The sequence below is a fragment of the Mandrillus leucophaeus genome, unplaced genomic scaffold (assembly GCF_000951045.1).
Source record: "Mandrillus leucophaeus isolate KB7577 unplaced genomic scaffold, Mleu.le_1.0 Scaffold383, whole genome shotgun sequence".
In the NCBI taxonomy this organism is placed as follows: Eukaryota; Metazoa; Chordata; class Mammalia; order Primates; family Cercopithecidae; genus Mandrillus; species Mandrillus leucophaeus.
This window is the reverse complement of record NW_012104065.1, coordinates 1,175,679-1,195,056: the sequence shown is the minus strand read 5'-3', so window position 1 is coordinate 1,195,056 and position 19,378 is coordinate 1,175,679. Positions and strand designations below refer to the sequence as shown.

Here is a 19,378-nt window from a genome sequence, read left to right as displayed (position 1 = left end):
TTTTTTTTTTTTTTTTAATCATAAGTATTTTTTATATATCTGTTGGGATGTAACTTTTTTTTTGTTCTTTGTAAGTTCTTTATTGTAGTGAACTACATTGCTGGCTTTTAGAACACTTGGATTCAACTTGCTTATATATTTTTTTCCTTTTTGTAAATTTTAATTTTGATAGTTTTGGGGGAACAGGTTGTGTTTGGTTACATGGATAAGTTCTTTAATGGTGATTTCTGAGATTTTGATGCATCCCTCAACCAAGTAGGGTATACACTGTACCCAGTCTGTAGTCTCCTTTCCCTCACTCCCCTCCCACCCTTCCCCACTGAGTCCCCAAAGTCCATGGTATCATTCTTATGCTTTTGCATCATCATATCTTAGCTCCCACTTACAAGTGAGAGCATACAGTATTTGATTTTTCATTCCTGAGTTACTTCACTTAGAGTAATGGCCTCCAACTCCATCCAAGTTGCTATAAAGGCCATTATTTTGTTCCATTTTATGGCTGAGTAGTATTCCATGGTGGATATATACCACATTTTCTTTAACCATTGGTTGGTTGATGACATTTAGATTGGTTTCATATTTTTGCAATTGCAAATTGTGCTGCTATAAACATGTATAACTTGCTTATATATTATGTTGGCCAATAGATGAGTTTTGGTATCAGGTTTAAGCTAACTTCATGAGTTGGGTAACATTTCATCTTTTCCTGTGCTCTTTATCAGGAAATTTCTGTAACTTAATGTGGCTGAATTTCCTCCTAAAATTATTTGTAGCCTTTAAGGAGTAGATCTTCAACTACCATTTAAGTTTTGTATATTCTGGGCTTATCACCTCTTTGACCAACTTTAATAATTTATATTTTCTAGAACATTGTTTTTATCTGGGTGTTCGTATCATTAATATAGCTGTCTCATTCTGCACCTCTGCCAAGTAGTGGGTAGCAGTCATATCTAGTACTTTATACTGTTACATAGTAAACATTTACTGAATTTTGTTGATCCCAATCTACTCCACTCCCTCCTTTGACCCCTTAGGTCTGAGTGTACGGTTTGCAGATATGCCTGGAAAATCAAGGAAGAAAAAGAAGAACATGAAGGAACTGACTCCTCTTCAAGCCATGATGCTTCGTATGGCAGGTAAGGCAGGGAAAAAATAGTGAATCACCTTTTGGTGTATCCTGACGCTAATTGCTTTACATACATTTTTCCATTTAGTATCTCAGCAACCTTCAAGTAAGTAATAAGTCCTTGTTTTACAAAAATAAGATTTGGAACCATTATATAGACTGCCTAAAGTTACATAGCAAGTAAATGGTTGGGCTGGCATTTAAATATTGGTCTGTCTTGTTTTAAAGCCTGAGTTCATTCCACTATGCTACACTAATACAGATCAGTATAGAATAGTATTTCTTTCACATCTAAGTATTTTATTGAAGAAGACTATTTGGTTTTTAATTTTAAGAACACATTTATTAACCATGTGTATTCAGTCATTGCTGTTCTCCAAACTGTAAAAAAGTGAATCAACTCCATTTACTGACTTTAAAATTTCTTTCAGGTCAAGAAATCCCTGAGGAGGGACGGGAAGTAGAGGAATTTTCAGAGGACGATGATGAAGATGATTCTGATGACTCTGAAGCAGAAAAGCAATCACAAAAACAGCATAAAGAGGAATCCCATTCTGATGGCGCATCCACTGCTTCTTCACAGCAGCAGGCTCCGCCGCAGTCTGTTCCTCCTTCTCAGATACAAGCACCTCCCATGCCAGGACCACCACCTCTTGGACCACCACCTGCTCCACCATTACGGCCTCCTGGGCCACCTACAGGCCTCCCTCCTGGTCCACCTCCAGGTAAACACTTACATCATGTGACTAAAGTTTAAATGAGGTTAGAGCGAAGTTATTCCAAAAAACAATATGTGTTATTAGCGTTCATGTTTTCTTGTTTCTTCCTAATGGGATTCTCTAAGATGTGAAAGATTCTCAAAGGACAAGTAAAGCTTGTTTATTCCTAAACCATGGTTTGCAACTCATAGTTCTACTGACAGCCACCTGTTTTTCTCCAAAGCACTCTTGTTTTCAAAGTTTTTCTGATTACAACAGACAGAAACTTGAACATGTAATGGAGGCTTTCTTTAGTATTGCTTTTTAATATGATAGGTTGACCTAGCTCTAAATTGGCAGCAGGTGGGAGTAAGACACAGTTAATACTGTCTTGTGTTCTTAGGTTAAGAATGTTGAATGTCAGTGTAATCTGCATAGTTTTTTAGTTGTAGTTCTTTTTTAGAGGCAAAGGTGATTAGTCTGTTAAGTGTTCAGCTCGAAAGTATAAAAAGATTATAAAATGAAAAAACATAGAACTTTTCAGCTATTTGTGATTTTAGTCCTTCATCCTGTTGTCAGCCTACTAAGTTTTCTTCAGTTAAGCTAATCATTTTCCGATTGGTGCAAAGGGAAGTCACATATTTTATGTCATTCTTAGTGGTCTTTATCTATATATTCATGAGTTTCAAGGGGTCCTTAAAGCATTGGGGTTTTTTTTGTTTTTTTGTGGGGTTTTTTTGCTTGCCTTTTTTTTTATCATTATATTTTAAGTTCTAGGGTACATGTGCATAACATGCAGGTTTGTTACATATGTATACATGTGCCATGTTGGTGTGCTGCACCCATTAACTCCTCATTTATATTAGGTATTTCTCCTAATGCTGTCCCTCCCCCCTAAATCATGCTGCTATAAAGACACATGCACACGTATGTTTATTGCGGCACTATTCACAATAGCAAAGACTTGAAACCAACCCAAATGTCCATCAGTGATAGACTGGATTAAGAAAATGTGGCACATATACACCATGGAATACTATGCAGCCATAAAAAGGGATGAGTTCATGTCCTTTGTAGGGACAAAGCATTGTGTTTTATATTCCATTTTCAGCTTATACTGGAACCATTTAAGACTTCTTATCACCTTTTTATATTTCCAGCATTGCAGAGCTGTGATTGAGTACGCTTTTTGTCAGTGTTGGGAAATAAAGTGAAAAGATCCACAACAAATCCAGTACCATTTTTCTGGTGCTCAGATATTTTTTTTTTAGACAAAGTCTCACTCTGTGACCCATGCTGGAGTGCGGTGGTGTGATCTCGCCTCACTGCAACCTCCGCCTCCCGGGTTCAAGCAATCCTCCTGCCTCAGCCTCCCGAGTAGCAGGGATTATAGGTGCCCGCCACCATGCCCAGCTAATTTTTTTGTATTTTTAGTAGAGACAGGGTTTCACCATCTTGGCCAGGCTGGTCTTAAACTCATGACCTCGTGATCCACCCGCCTCAGCCTCCCAAAATGCTGGGATTACAGGCGTGAGGTGGCTGTACTGTGCCCGGCTGTACTGAGATATTTATTGAGTGAATTCTGTTTCCATGTATGTTTCATTAAGTTTTTGAAGTTAATCTGATTTCAGGTTAAAGTCAAACCATATTTGAGTTACTTTTAAGCCATAATTATTACTTAATGTATATTTGTGTGACATTAATTTATCATTTCTCCCTTTTCAGGAGCTCCTCCATTCCTGAGACCACCTGGAATGCCAGGACTCCGAGGGCCCTTACCCCGACTTTTACCTCCAGGACCACCACCAGGCCGACCCCCTGGCCCTCCCCCAGGTCCACCTCCAGGTCTGCCTCCTGGTCCCCCTCCTCGGGGACCCCCACCAAGGCTACCTCCCCCTGCACCTCCAGGTGACGCTTTCAATTTCTATAATAAAAACTTTGCCTACTGTTTATTTAATTTGCTCTAAGATATATGGTCACATTTCAGTATTCTGAAATCTGAGGTAATCTTACAGTCGGTGGTGGTTTTTAAGTTGTTGTTGACCTGGTTTGAAGTAGAGTTCTTCCAGTGGGTATTTGCACTTGGTTCGCTTGAGGGACTTCTAGCCAGAGAACATGGGATTAAATTCTCTATTTGATAATTTTTTGGTTTTAGTTGTAGTTATGAAGCCGTTCCATGCATCCGCATGAGTACCAACTTAAAGTTTAAAATTACAGAGAGTGTTTTTTTTCCTTTCCTCTACCTAGTGTCAAGGTTAGACATGCAGATTTTCTTGTGGGCTTGTTTTATGTGGCAGGTATATTTCTAGTTTACAACACTGAAATGTCCCACTTTCATGTGAAGATCTGCTTTTAAGTGCCCCATCTGGGGCTTTTTTTTTCTTTCTCTCTGTCTTAGTGGTACACCGAATAATTATGAGTTTATGTAATCAATAGGATCTTAGATTTGATAAAATATGGTACTTTAATTTAAAAGTAGCATTTGAAGAACTCAAATCTGCAGTTCTTGGTATATGAATATTGTGTATGTATGACTGTCCATAGAACATGAGTTCTTTTCCAGTAATGATGACAGATTGTGATTAGTTGCATTCTCGTACTCCATGTGCACTTTTTTCCCATCGAGACGGAGTTTCGCTCTTGTTGCCCAGGCTGGAGTGCAATGATGCGATCTCAGCTCACTGCAACCTCCGCCTCCTGGGTTCAAGCAATTCTCCTGCCTCAGCCTCCCAAGTAGCTGGGATTATAGGCGTGCACAACCACGCCCAGCTAATTTTGTATTTTTAGTAGAGACACGGTTTCATCATGTTGGTCAGGCTGGTCTTGAGCTCCTGACCTTAAATGATCCACACGCCTTGGCCTCCCAAAGTGCTGGGATTACAAATGTGAGCCACCATGCTTGACCTCCATGTGCATTTAATGACCAGGGTTAAAATTTTCTTTCTTGCACATTGTTACATTTTTGTGCAGGGGAAATGGTAATGGAAATACAATGCATGGGCATTGGTCTCCTGACCTTGTCCTTACTAATATCTGCACTGTGCAGCTGGAATAGAATCTTGGGATGTGAGATTTGAGATAGTAATTTGAAACCAGTTGATGTCACTTTATATTTTAAAGTAGAACATTATTTAGAGAAGAGAACATATTACTGTAAGTGCAGGAATATAGGCTGAAGGTAAATACTGTTTTATAATAAAATATTCCTGAGTTTCAAATTGCAACCAGTATGAGTTCAGCTTATTTTCTGTAAGTTGTTATCCATTTTTTAAAAAATTAGTAACCAATATTTAAATGTCCTTAATAGTGGTTAAATTGTATTAGTTCTTACAGTATTCATCCTGCCTATTTTATTCATTTAGGCATTCCTCCACCTCGTCCTGGCATGATGCGCCCACCTTTGGTGCCTCCCCTTGGACCTGCCCCCCCTGGGCTTTTCCCACCAGCTCCCTTGCCGAACCCTGGGGTTTTAAGTGCCCCACCCAACTTGATTCAGCGACCCAAGGCGGATGATACGAGTGCAGCCACCATTGAGAAGAAAGCCACAGCAACCATCAGTGCCAAGCCACAGATCACTAATCCCAAGGCAGAGATTACTCGATTTGTGCCCACTGCACTGAGAGTACGTCGGGAGAATAAAGGGGCTACTGCTGCTCCCCAGAGAAAGTCAGAGGATGATTCTGCTGTGCCTCTTGCCAAAGCAGCACCCAAATCTGGTCCTTCTGTTCCTGTCTCAGTACAAACTAAGGATGATGTCTATGAGGCTTTCATGAAAGAGATGGAAGGGCTACTGTGACAGCTTTTGATGCCAGAACAGGCTTCTGTTCACAACAGTGGCCCATGGAGAAAGAAGCTCTTATTAAACTTAGATGAAAGAGCTGCTTCCATTGTCAGGGTATTTTCTAATTTCAGTTCAAGGAATATCCTAAAATTTAGCCTTGTTCAGAATTTACTGCACATAAAAGAGGGTATTTCATCCAGAATAGATCAGTTATTGAAGCAGTGCTGCTAACATCCATTCCCTTTCACACCACCATTTTCATCCTGTTTCTTCCCCTCCTCCAGTTCTTTGGAAATTTGTGATCACCGGGGGATCTTAGTTGCTTATTTGTTTTGACTCTCTTGTGTGCTGTGGGCACTGGAGTAGAGATTTTTGAAAAAAACAGTTTATTTCATCTTGCCTTTTGTGTTTGAGTTATTTTTAATATTTTCCTGTAAATATTTTGTAATATTTTACTTGTAATGAAATGGATCACAATGTCATTTCCTAATACAAGGCAGGATGTGTGGGAAGAAAATGTACAATTATTTGATTAAAATTATTTCCCACTGACCTAAACTTTCAGTGATTCGTGGGAAAAATAAATAAATGTTCTACACCAAGATACTGACTCTGTGTTACTGATAATGTGTAAACATAATACCTAGTTTATGGACAGAAAAAAAAAGGTTAAGTATTTAAAACTTGGGTTTTCAAGGAACTGCCTTTCTGGTACAGAATGAGAATCTTACTGAAACCATGGTAGAAACTACGTTTTGAATTTTAAGGGATAAAAAAGAGGAGTAATTATTTTCCTGTAAGGTTGTCATAGTGGCTTTAGAGAAACTGAAAGGTGTTAGGAATAGTATAGTTTGGCTTTTATTGTTTAAAAGATAGCTTACCTTCAGTGGTTACTTATTCTAGAGCTTCATGAACTGATACGAGTTGAATGGCAAAAGTCATTTTAAACCATTTTTAAGCTATTAAAGAATCAGAAAAGGCGAGCTTTTTTCCCTTTCTGAATTGATGGGTTTTGTGTGCTTTTATATTATTCATTCATATTTTAATATATATAACATTAATTTGCATTTATACCATTTTGTTTACAAAGTGCTTTAATGTAAACTCATGTACCAATGTTGACTAACTCTTAGTCTATTAAGTTTAATGTTAATTTCATGACTAACTGATCTACCAAGTAACCCTAATAGATGACTTTTCTGGGTATTTTCCCCATTTTACACTAGAGAGTATTGAAACTTAAAAAGGACTCATGATTTATCCAGTGATCCAAAGTGTGTATTTCATAAACACATACAGTGTGTGCATTGTTTAGTCATACGTTACTTTCCACAGTATCTCAAATGCCTTTCATGTAAATCCCATACTATCAAAAATTGGTGATAACCTAAAATGTAGTGCAATAATACAAGGCATTTATTTTCTTAGAGTTGATTTATTTGATGGATTTTTAGACTTTTATTCAAGATCTTTTGTTTGTTTTGACTTTGCTTGGAAGATACTGATTTATTCTTTAATATTAAAGCAAATCCTGCCAAAGCACTAAATAGACCGTTTTGGGTTGGTTTTCTAGTGTAATATTAATATAGGTCAGCAGGTGAATTGAGTCTGATTGTTTAGATGTAAGGATTGAACCTTATGTTATCAATCCTTGACACTGTCCTTGATAACCTTATGGATATCAAGGATCAAACCATATGGTATCAATATTGTAGTTACAGTTTCAGCATAAACAGAATTGCTCCCCAATACTTGATCTGAAATATTTTTAATGATCTTACTTGAAACATGTATTCTTTCTGGGAGCGATTTTTTTAATCATTTTTCCTTAGAGACAAGTGCCTGCTCTGTTGCCCAGGCTACAGTGCAGTGATATGATCATAGCTCACTGTAGCCTCAAACTCCTGGGTTCAAGTGATCCTCTGGCCTCAGCCTCCCAAGTAGTTGGAACTACAGATATGTGCCACCACAACCAGCTAATTTATTTTTTAGAGATGAGGTCTTGCTATGTTGCCCAGTCTGGTGGTCTAACCTCAAGTGATCTTCCCATCTCAGCCTTGACTCGGAGATTTCTGATTCATGTTAATATAAGAAAGCTGTTGATAGTTTATCATAAAGGCATTTCCTAATATTGCTAGTATAATTTTCTGAAAATCAGTGGTAAGATGTGACACAGTACATCAACTGCATCCACAGGAAAGGGGAATTAATTCTGATTCTGAGTACACTTGTTATCATAATTTACATAATATTTTCACAAAAATGGTTAGATCACAGCTATGAAATGTAAATGATAAAAATCTTTAATCATGTATATAGATAGACTTGTTACTATTTCCTTAGCAAAGTGTCACTTTAGGGACAGCAATTGCCCCTTTAAATTAAGAATCACCACAATAATATTCTGCCATGTCATGGAATCAGCATGCAGCCCAGATGCTATCCAAAATTCTGTTTCAATTATCATTTTCTATATTCTCGTTTGTGCTCTTTATTAAAATACCTCCTTATATATAGCTGGGGAGAGTTATAAGTATTTTAAAAATCATTTTTATTGCATTCAAGTAATTCTTCAGGCCGAGAAGATGGGACAGTCACTACCCCTATAGAACTGAACAGTTTTATCCCTAACTCAAACTAAAGCAGGTCTAACATCTGAAAATGTTCCTCAGCCAGTTTGGAAGACCGGCGTTATTTCAGAACTACTGGGGCTCAAAGCTGTCACCAAGCAGAGCCACACATACTTTCTTCATATACAGATCCTAGATCCAGGAAGGTATTAATGAGTTGCTGGAAAACATATTTTTACATTTTTAGAAATAAGAGCTTTTGGCAAAAGTCGGAACTAGAACTTCTGTAAAGCCAAAAGAACTGTCTCCCAACTTTTTTCTCTAAGAAAGCCTTGTAGTTTATGAAGGAAAGAGGACAGAAGGCAGGTGGCTATGCTCTGGGTGAACGGAGGGATTTTAATTGGCAGACGTTTTGCTGAGGGGCAATAGCCAATAGGGAGAGGGTGGAGAATGATGGGGTAATTGATGGAATGACATACTTGAGGATATGGGGACATGAGAGTATGAAGTTTACTTATTCTATAGACAGTTACTGTCCAACAACTGAGCTAGGTGCTGGGAATACAGTGGTGAGCTAAATCAAGTAAGGTCCCTACCCTCATGGACCTTAGGGAAATTCAGGGAATAAACTTCATTGTCTTTATCTGTCTCAAACCGTGAGTACAATACTTACTAATGCTAAATTTTTAAAGCATCTTTTTTTAACAACAATTTGGGGGGGAAATCAGCTATATATGCCATGTGCCAGTGAAGACATACTCATTTTACGTTTATAATTTTATATATTAACTTTTTTAAAGTTTTTTTTTAATTGAATATTTTCTCTGTAAGTTTAGAAATATTAAATATACACTGTGGGTCTAATGGTGCTGCAACCAAATAGAGAAAGTATGTTTTTAAAAATAAATCGGAAGTCTGCAAGAGAAGACCATGGGTCCCCAAACACATTTTTCCTTGACATGTTATTCCAGTCACAGAGTATTTCCCCTCCAGGCATATTAAGCTTAAAAATAAGCTGTGTTTTTTAAAATTGTAAAATACCACGGTAAGTCCATTTTTAGTAAGAGTTACACCACTTTTGCAGGAGATAAATATATGCAGAATTAACACTCTAAAATGCTGTAAAAAATGTAAAATAATGGCTTTTGTAACAGTATTTGTGAAGAAAGAATACAACAGGTTTCTAGCCATAGAATGTCTAGAAAAATTTATAGTCCAAGGAAGAACAGAATGAACTGCACTGTTCATTATTACTGTCTATACCCAGCAATCTTGATCCCAATAAAATGGGGAGTGAGGCAAAGAAAAAAGGAAGATGACAGCCAAAGTTTAGGCAGGAAGAGGGGGAAACATACATCTCTGAAATCCTGTCTGATTTTATAAAACATACCACCCACAAATGAAAAAGCCATATTACTTTTATGAAGGTTGAACTTCTTTGTAAAAGCGAAAAAGGGCTTCAGCAACTTATTGCAAAGAAAACCTTACCTTCAAAGAATGTTTGATGGCTTTCTTGATTGAAAAGGGAAGTAAAACCCAGGCCAAGTACAAATTCAACATCTCCCCCTAAGACTATTCTTACTGCATAATAACCTAGACCAAAGAAGGAGGTATTTTTAAATTCACACTTGTACCCTCAAAGTTCATTTATAAAATACGTATTCATGGGAAAAAAACAAAAACAAACAAAAAAAACCTTGTATTTGATGAAATAATTTTAAGACAGATTGTTTTAAAACTTAAGGGTTAACCTTAGAAAGTATCTATTTGAAATAACTGATGTTGTTCTGCTAGTTTTTCTCCATAAAAAGCTAGCAGAACAACATCAGTTATTTCAATAGATGCTTCGTGGTTTGGGGAGCTTCGTATTTTTCATTTTTGTTTCTGCAGATAGACTGGAACAGGGATCAGCGAACTTTCTCTAAAGGGCCAGATGGTGAGTATTTTGGGCTTTGTGAGCTACACAGTTTCTGTCACTACCCTGGTTTCCTAAGATGAAACCTGCACTGAAGGCAGGTAGCCTCCCTTACTTGGTGTCCGAATGGAAATACGCCCTTTCTTACTGCAATGTTTCTCTACAGGGCCCTCTACTGAGAAAACTCAGAGCCGAATTTGAAGTTTTAATTTGGAGCTCAGAACTGGCACACATGAATCTAAAGAAAAAGCAGTGCTCTTTACTTCTACTATCACAATGTTTTAAAACAATTCTTAGCACAGGTTCCTTTGGCAAAAACAAATGGAATATTTCTCAAGCCCTTTTTGGCAGGGGCTACTAGCTAGTTCTGTTAGCTTATGTGTGCTAGCTAATATAACTGTGTGTGTCACTTTTCTTGAAAACTCTCAAAGGAACTTTAATTAACTGGCAAGCTCCACAACAGAAGTATGTTAAATAGAACAAAGCTAAGAACTAGGAAGTAAGCAAAAATGCTCCAAGAAACTGGCAGAGACAATGGTACTCACCAAAATATGTCATCTTCTCTTCTATATTTCCTGAGCTGCTTTGCAGTTAGATTAAGCCTGAGCTAGTTCTAGTGGACAGGCTGAAGCAAAGAAGAGGGTGTGAGTTCTCTGTGCCCTTGTTCCCTGCTGGAGGAGACAAGAGATAGTTTTACATGGCTGGTGAGTGGTATAAAGAATGGCAGAAGAACAGGCTGGAATCTGTAAAGCTATAAATTTTATAGACTTCGTTTAAGGACTACTCTTATGAAAGTTTTACACCAGAGATTTCATCTGGACTGTTTGCTCTTGCTAGAACACTCTGTATAACAAGGGTTTTGTGAGGAAATAACCTTTCTCATGTTGTAAAAGGTCCAGTGACACTCTTTACCCTGGCAATGGATGCATGCTCATATTATATTTGGACAACTAAGAGGTCTTCCCTCCTAATGCTGTCTTTATACTTTTCCACCCTGTTATATGCCTCCAGAAGGCTAAACTGTAGATAAGGCATCAATGGGCTTTCTTGTCTTTTGTCTTCCATTTGGGCTGGGCAGTGGGAAACAGGATACTGGAAGAAGGGAGGAAAGTGAGGTCATAGTATTTCCCTAATATATACGTTTAAATAAATATAAGTAATATACATACATAGAGATAAAAAATTTAAAGCATAATTTATTATTAGGAACACCTGGAATACCATGTTCAAGAAACAAGGTCTTTCTTTTTTTTTTTTTTTTTTTTGTGACGGAGTTTCGCTGTCGCCCAGGCTGGAGTGCAGTGGCCGGATGCCAGCTCACTGCAAGCTCCGCCTCCCGGGTTCACGCCATTCTCCCGCCGCAGCCTCCCGAGCAGCTGGGACCACAGGCGCCCTCCACCTCGCCCGGCCAGTTTTTTGTATTTTTTAGTAGAGACAGGGTTTCACCGTGTTCGCCAGGATGGTCTTGATCTCCTGACCTCGTGATCCGCCCGTCTCGGCCTCCCAAAGTGCTGGGACCACAGGCTTGAGCCACTGCGCCCGGCCAACAAGGACATTCTTATCCTATGTGAGGACATGGACAAAAAGATAAATTCAAGATAGAAAGTTACTTGATGAACATGAAAATGAGGATTTTGTTAGCGGATATGGATGCTTGAAATATACAAATGTGTGACTGAACTACTTGAAGACAGTAGCTCCCTCTTTTGCATGATGCTTGGGCACTGCCAACATTTGCCTTGAGATGTATTTGTCTACTTCCACCGCTGAGCAACCATTCTTCCATGTGTCACATTTTTTTAGCTAATGAGCAAGGGAAAAGCAGTCCGTGACAGATAGCAACTGATCTGGACTATCAGCTAGGCTGTGCTGTTGCCAGGAGTTGGCCTGACACAGCTACACTGTGGTGATCTGTTGAACATACACAATTCACAGAACACTAACACGAGACAAGACCACTGAGTGGCCGTAAAAAGATCAAATAAAAATCAAGACCTTTCTGTAATCATGTCTGAACAGAAACAAAAACATGAACATTGTCCAAACAACAAAAATGAACAAAAAATCCCTATCCTGGCTAATATGCATTAGCATATTTATCAATTACAGCTTTAGTTTCACTGCATTCTGCACTTTACAACACTTGTTGCACCCTACTTCCTGACGGCATGCAATTCTGAGCAAAGCCCCCAAATCAACTAACACAAACCCAAGTCCTATAATACGCCCTAACAGCCTCTTACTGAGACACCCCACATTTCCCCATGGAATGTGTTCCCCCTTGCTGCAAAGAGGAATAATCCCAACTTGTTCAACTACAAATATGTTCCTGATGGTCTTTGGCTAGAGGGCATAGACAAAACTACAGGTTTATCCAAAGCTCTCATTGCTTGCACCAGGACTCTCAACGCAGTGTGCACATCTGAGACCTCTTGTGACTTGATCTGTGTGAGGTGCCACTTGCTCATGGCTGGGAAATAAGTTCACATTGAACTGAGTTCCTGTATTTTGTTGAAGCACTTCAGTGTTGACTTTATGTGTTTCCCTAGGAAGACAATCTCTTGGAATTTTTTAAATTATCTAATCAGATTTATATTCTTTCAGCAAACCATTTTTAGTCTTCTATTCCTTGCTTCTACTGCTTGCTTAATATTGAGTGTTGTCCACAGGGAAAGTTATAAACATAGTTCTGATAAATCTGTTTGCAAGTGACTTCCAAGTGCTAATGAGTTCAGAAGGTCTCCAGACCAGAGATCTTAGGATAAATTTTGCTTGGGGTTACCATTTCCAAGTCTGATTAAGACGTCTTCCTCAGTCTTGTCTATGTGCCCCTGAGAACTGGACTATTTTGTTTCGTCTGCCTAGACTAATAGCTGGCCCATGGCCAAACTCTGGGGGTTAGAGGTTACACATCTTTACATACGACTGCATTTCTCCTAGTCTTCACAATTTAAAACTGTACTTCTTTCAGGCCAAACACACGTTTTCTTCACGATGTCTTACTACAAAGCTAATCTGTACACTTCCGTCTCTAATACAACAATTTCATCAGGGATATTTTGGAATTGTAGTGGTCACTTGGGCTTTTGACATGAAAAGGACAGTTCATTTGAGAAGTGCTTTAAAACAGAAAGCAAACTCTCATGCTCAGATTGCTTGTTTGTCTAAAAGAAAGATAATTTTGTTGAATATAGGGTTCCTCTCTCCTATGATTCCATACTTTGGGGTTAAGCAATGCTTCCTTTTTTATTTCATGGCTCGATAAAATTATCAAGGGTCTATGAGCGTGGTAACTCATGCCTACAATCCCAACACTTTGGGAGGCAGAGGCGGAAAGATCAGTTGAGCCCAGGAGTTAGAGACCAGCCTGGGCAACATGGTGAAACTCCATCTCTACAAAAATTATTAATAAAAAAATTAGCCAGGTGTGATGGCACACAACTGTAGTCCCAACTACTCGGGAGGCTGAGGTAGGAGGATGGCTTGAGCCTAGAGGTGGAGGGTGCAGTGAGCTGTGATCACAACACTGCACGCCAGCCTGGGCAACTGGGGGAGACCCTGTCTCAAAAAAAAAAAAACAAAATGGATCCAAGTTACTGCCCAAACAAGTCATCATTCTCCTTCAAGTATGTATATGTTAAAATCCAATTTTCAACATGTAAGTTTTCCTTCCTCCACTTGTGGAGAAAACAAAATAAAGCTTTACAGTGATAATTTCATATCTGCCTGAAACCAGTTTCATTATTTCTTCCTCTGCTTCTTCTCTGTTCCTCTTACTCTCCATTTCTCTCTCTTGGAAAGCTAAACATTTATTGATTTTTTAAAAAGTTGCCTTGTCAGAGTCCAATTTCTCATGTTTTAATCATTCTAAAATGCCTACATTGGCTTTATGAATAAGTTACCTCTTTTTAAAACTTCTTTAAAATTTATATGTAAAAAATTATATTCAACTAAAAAGAATGATGATAAAGGATATCTTTAAGGGATCTTTGCCAATATTCTTCTAGGTTTTTTTTTAGAAAAATGTTTTTGCTGTCACCATGTATACCTTGAATTTCCATATGCGCAGTTTAAAAATGTAAAGGGTAAAAATGCATTTTGATCCCAATTCCATTAGTAACATGAGCCAGCTTGTCACCATTTCCTATGTGTGGAAAAAAGTAGTAACTTTTAAAGACCATTTCTTTAAGTATAAGCAAGCAGGGAGTACGAAGCAGCACAACGATCCAAATTGTGGAAAAATCTCTATTGACACTTTCTCTCCCGGTGTCCTTCCGGCCACATCCTTTTCTCTCTTTAGTGATGCCTCTTCCTCTGCCAATTGATTAAATCTCACAGATCTTCACATTCTGTTGGTTGTGGCAATTTCTGATATCGGTCTATACTCTATACATGTATATGTTCTTTCTGGATGATTCGATCTACTCTGGCTATTTTTAGTCATGACTCCCAAATTCTTATCTCCAATCCAGACTTTTTTCCCCTAGATTCAGATCCAAATCCAGTTGCAGGAGTTACTTTTGACCCCCATGTCTTCGTGCGTGCTGCCTCTCAGCCCAGCTTACACCTCCCACCAGCCAGTGTGCCCACCTGGCTGAGTGACACAGGTACCCATATTCCCTGTTCCTGTTAACACCCTGAGCATCTCCTTCCCTCTACACGTACTCTGTTATTATCTTCCTTTTGAGTGTGTGTACCATGATAGTAAGTTTCTTGGCAGCTGGTTACCAATCACAGGTGTAACACATAATATTGTTCGATACATTATTGAACAAACGGGGTCCATTTTTAATGTGTGTGGGTGGACTTAACAAGCCATAAATTCTAAACTAGGTTGTCTTCAGGGGCAAAAACAAAAAACAAACACAAAAAAAGCAAAACTGCAAATTCAGGTTCACAAGCTTTAATCATTTATTACTTTCTTTTTTGTTACACATTGAATTGTGGATGTGCTTTAATTAATAAAACAGTCACTAAAATTGTTTTTATGGTTGCTATCACAAAAGTCATAGGATTGCTAGAATGCTGTATGTTTACCTGTTTCAACAGCTCCCATCAACTACCGCTACTCACTTTACATAGAAATAAGAACAGCTACTATTCATTGAGCCTATTTCTATACGGGAATCTTAGTGTCCTCACTCAAATTAATTCATTGAATCCTCCCCAGACTCTCTGAGGTAAACTATTATGCCCATTTTAGAGATGAAACCGGTTTAAAGAGATTAAGTTTCCAAAAATCAGATAACTAATGAGTAGAGTGAATCTGAATTTAAGTCTCATTGCAGAGAGCTGAAGTTCTTACACAGCGTGGTATGCGACCTTTCAACCACTGGAGGGGGCATTGTGGTTTGCATGTAGTATGCCAGTCATCACCAATTATGGAGCCTGACTAAACCTTTTGATTCCAGGCAGGCACAACTAAACAGACCAGTCCTCAGGGACACAAAGACAAGACTGGCCCTGCAGGAAAAACAAAGATCAAACAAATCCTGGCCAAGCCACAGCCGCACTGAAGGGCTTATCTCTGCAGGGAAGAGTATGTGTGTGTGTAACTAAAACTATGGATTATAACTCTATTAAAAACTGGAATTCAATTCCCACCAGATTTTGTCTTAGGTCTTTTCCCATATGGTCTTATGCTTAAAGAAATAGTGGCCTTTTAAATTAACAATCACACATCAGCAAGAACTACTGTTTGTCCATCGTGGATCATGGACTGAGCTGATTTTGTAGGAGTATGCATTTTAAACTGCCAATAAACGATTCAGGTTTAAAAAAAACTCTCAAAAACAAAAATGGTGAGGAGATGATTGAATTTTGAGGCAGGCAAAGTATGTGAGGGGATGCTAAGAATCCTTACGGTAGTGCTGGGAGAGGCGGGTAGAGACAGGGCAGTTACCATGCCTTGTATCTTGTCTATGTTGCTCATCATGTAACAAGAGCTGCACAGACTCCTGTGAATCTTCCCAGGGAAAGGCAAAGGTGCTTTTTCTTATGAATGTCTTGATGTCCCTTGTCCTTACTTCTTCATCATTTTGGTAACAATCCCTCAGATGCCTCATCTCTTTAAGAAATTAGACTCAAATGTCAAAACCATATATGCATTTTGTTCCACTGACCCCAAGTGGTAACTGCAAGTATTAATTCTAACAATTAGGCATTTTTTAAAAGTCCTATTAATGTTTACCTATAATTTAACCTATAAGGATAAACCCATACCCCTATAGAACATCGTACTTTTTTCCATTTGTTGTCTAATATGTGGCACACAGTAAGTGAACAAGCTTAATCCTTAAAACAGGTGTTATGACTTTTACATATGACAAAACCACAGCGAGTGAATAGCAGGACATCTGGAACCTGCCCAATAATTTGCCCCCTAACAGAGGTATGTACGTCCTGACCTTTGTACACCTCAAAAGTGGCAACATGGGAGAAGTAATTCCATCATTCATCCACACATAGAGAGGTACAAGTACTAACAGAAGCTGATCTCTCATATTAACGTATGTATTTGTTCCTTGTCCCGCCTTCAGGAACTAATAAAAATAAAATGAGCTCCAAGAGAATGGAAATCTGGTTGGCCTCATTCACAGCTCTACTCCTATCACTTTGTACAGAGCCTGGCATAGACAGCTGTTCAATAAATACTGGGGACAAAATAAAGTGCAAGTGGGAAAATGGGCCAGCTGCTACTAAGGATGAAGACATAATATATATATAAAATATATATAATATAGATAATATATGTTTATTACAATATATATAATATATATTTATTATTTTATATATATATTTTGGGGGAAGACTTCAATTCTGACTCACAGGAAAGAGGAGTCCAAAGATGTGAAATCTGTACTGGGATCTTTTTTGTGGGGTCTGTGGGCCAGGATGAAATTAGCTGAGAAGGATGAAATAAATGGGAGTGTCAACTAAGGGCAGATGATTACTAGTGTTAACTCTTAAATATGGATTCCTGGTCTGAAATGTGTTTCTCCCTGCACTTAAGTATTTGGCCCTATCTTTCCTCACATGTTTATTAAAGCAATATCGTGCCATTAGGCAATGCAACTCCCAAAGACATTACTGGAATGAGGTCATTGCTTCAGGCTAGTGGGAGAACATAAGAGATTTCAAACAGGTTATTTGTTGGGTTTAAGAACCCCTAAAAGCAAGAGGTTTTTGCTTTGTTTTAAAGCAAAGTCAAACTGAGTCTCAAAGAGAATATAATCTGAAGACAGGATCATTATGAAGCTAGAAACCTGAAAACATCACTTTAAAAGCTCAAGCATATGTAACTCACGACTAAAGGCGCTGCAATGTTATGCAATATGACTGTCCGGGGAACGAATTTCCAACCTCATGACTCAAATTGAACGTTTCTTTCATTTAAAAAAATACGAACATAAGGTGCTATATAAAGATATCTGATATCCAAAGCATGAAAGCACAGCAGCTACTAGGCTAAGAAGAATCTCTTAAGTTAATATCGTGCCGTCAGAACCACCCTTCCAAGACGGAAAGTTACTCCACTTTTTGAAAAATATGGCCGGAGACACTTCCTGCCCCGAGCCCAGCTCGATCCGACGGTCTCTTCCCAGAACTTGGTCCTGAGTGCCCACAAACTGGCAGGAGAGCGAAGCCTCTGGGAAGGGGAAGTAAAAATAATTCCGGAGGAGGCCTCGCCGCACCGACTCTGCCTCCCCTTTGCCCTACTGAGAGCGAGGTGCGCTCCCACCCTGCCCACCTCCAAGCCACCCTCCCTTAACGCCTCGAGGGTGACCTGCGGACCAAAGCAGTCCAGAGTGGCTCAAGCCCACCCACCAGTACCTGCTCCAGGGGTTTCCCAATCGCCCCCCTCCCCTGGGGTCATCCGGCAGGTCCCCGCGACTATACAGCTCTCTAGACCAAACGATTTTCACCAACTTTATTGGCTCCCGCCGGGCCCCTCGCCGCCCACCTCCCCGCTAGATGTCACCGGCCCTCCATGACATCCAGCACATTCAAAACCATTGCGGGATGACCATGAAAAGGGCCCTTGCGGGGGGAGCCAGCTCCCTGAGGGCGGCGTCAGGGTCACTTGCTCTTCGCCTTCTGACTCTCCGTCTTCTTGGGCAGCAGCACGGCCTGGATGTTGGGCAGGACGCCGCCCTGAGCGATGGTCACTTTGCCCAGCAGCTTGTTTAACTCTTCGTCGTTGCGGATGGCGAGCTGCAGGTGGCGGGGAATTATCCTGGTCTTCTTGTTGTCACGCGCGGCATTGCCAGCCAGCTCCAGGATCTCCGCCGTCAGGTACTCCAGCACCGCCGCCAGATACACCGGCGCCCCGGCGCCCACTCGCTCCGCGTAGTTCCCTTTGCGCAGCAGTCTGTGCACTCGGCCCACCGGGAACTGCAGGCCCGCGCGGGAGGAGCGGGATTTGGCCTTTGCTCGTACTTTGCCGCCCTGTTTTCCGCGACCGGACATGATCACCTCTCGCCTACAACTCCAGAGACGGAGACAAACCGCTCTCGGCGTCCGGTACCGGAATGCAACGTACCGCCTCCGAACTGCCTCTACAAACTCTTTGCGGCCGCGGGGCAGCCCCTTCCCATTGGCTCTGGTGACCAATGACAGGCAGGCGCCGCTCCCAACTAGCGCTCTGGAAGAGAGACCGCCTCCTCCAGCTCTCTCCAATCAACAGAGCAAACTCCGAATCCTCATTTATATAGCCGCTCACATAAATACCGAGGCCAGCCCGCTCCGCGTTTGGGGACCCAGATGAATTTAGCGGTTATGGGTTTTCCACGACCACGCTCGCTCCCAAGCAAATAAACTAGTAGGAAATAAGAAAACATGGTTGGAAACAGAAAGCAATCCAGAAGAAGAGCTACAGGGGTTATCCGTAGACGTTGCTATGCTAAGTGGATGGTCTCATATAATACACCATACTAGTCAGGTAGGTTTCTGTCTCGGCAGCCCGTGCTGCTTAGGCGAAACAACAGCCTCTCTGCGGAATTCTGCCTGCCCAGGACAGGGTCCGTGGGCTGTTTCTTATACAAGAGCCTTGCCTGCAGCTACCCAACGGTGTGGAGACCGCACTGGTCTCCCTGCTGGGTCCTGCGGGTCACAGCCAGCCAATCGTTCACTTTTAAGTCTTTGAAGCTAATGATGGCCAGACGTGAATACTTCGTGCGCTGACGGGAGGAACAAGCTCGCCTAGCCAAAATATCTTTTGTCTTTGAGGCTATGGGCCTGCAAAGAGCCACTAGGTTTTATTGGAGAGGCCGAAGTCTTGGCCTTCGC

At 40.2% G+C, this 19,378-nt stretch overlaps 2 protein-coding genes across 5 annotated transcripts in view; one reads left to right on the top strand and one right to left on the bottom strand.

Annotated features, from left to right (window-relative positions):
* The window catches only part of WBP11 (WW domain binding protein 11), an 18,238-nt gene extending 12,029 nt beyond the window's left edge, over positions 1-6,209 (top strand). For both annotated transcript variants that reach the window (XM_011990797.1, XM_011990798.1), the window contains 4 exons: positions 1,035-1,136; positions 1,558-1,851; positions 3,550-3,732; positions 5,187-6,209. In XM_011990797.1, the coding sequence (XP_011846187.1) occupies positions 1,035-1,136; positions 1,558-1,851; positions 3,550-3,732; positions 5,187-5,620 (1,013 nt within the window). In that variant the 3' untranslated portion in view covers positions 5,621-6,209. The remainder of the gene's footprint in view (positions 1-1,034; positions 1,137-1,557; positions 1,852-3,549; positions 3,733-5,186) is intronic.
* A 10,730-nt stretch (positions 6,210-16,939) lies between these two features.
* LOC105547274 (histone H2A.J) lies at positions 16,940-18,698 on the bottom strand. 3 transcript variants are annotated; one of them, XM_011990796.1, is made up of 2 exons: positions 18,193-18,698; positions 16,940-17,718 (listed from the first exon to the last, which is right to left on the bottom strand). In XM_011990796.1, exons 1-2 carry the CDS (start codon positions 18,557-18,559, stop codon positions 17,618-17,620), a joined length of 468 nt encoding a protein of 155 aa, XP_011846186.1. In that variant the 5' UTR covers positions 18,560-18,698; the 3' UTR covers positions 16,940-17,617. The 3 variants fall into 3 exon arrangements, 1 of the variants encoding a protein (XP_011846186.1); XR_001007205.1 differs by having other exon boundaries at positions 17,451-17,738; positions 18,118-18,698; XR_001007204.1 differs by having other exon boundaries at positions 17,467-17,738; positions 18,054-18,698.
* Between the last annotated feature and the right edge of the window lie 680 nt (positions 18,699-19,378).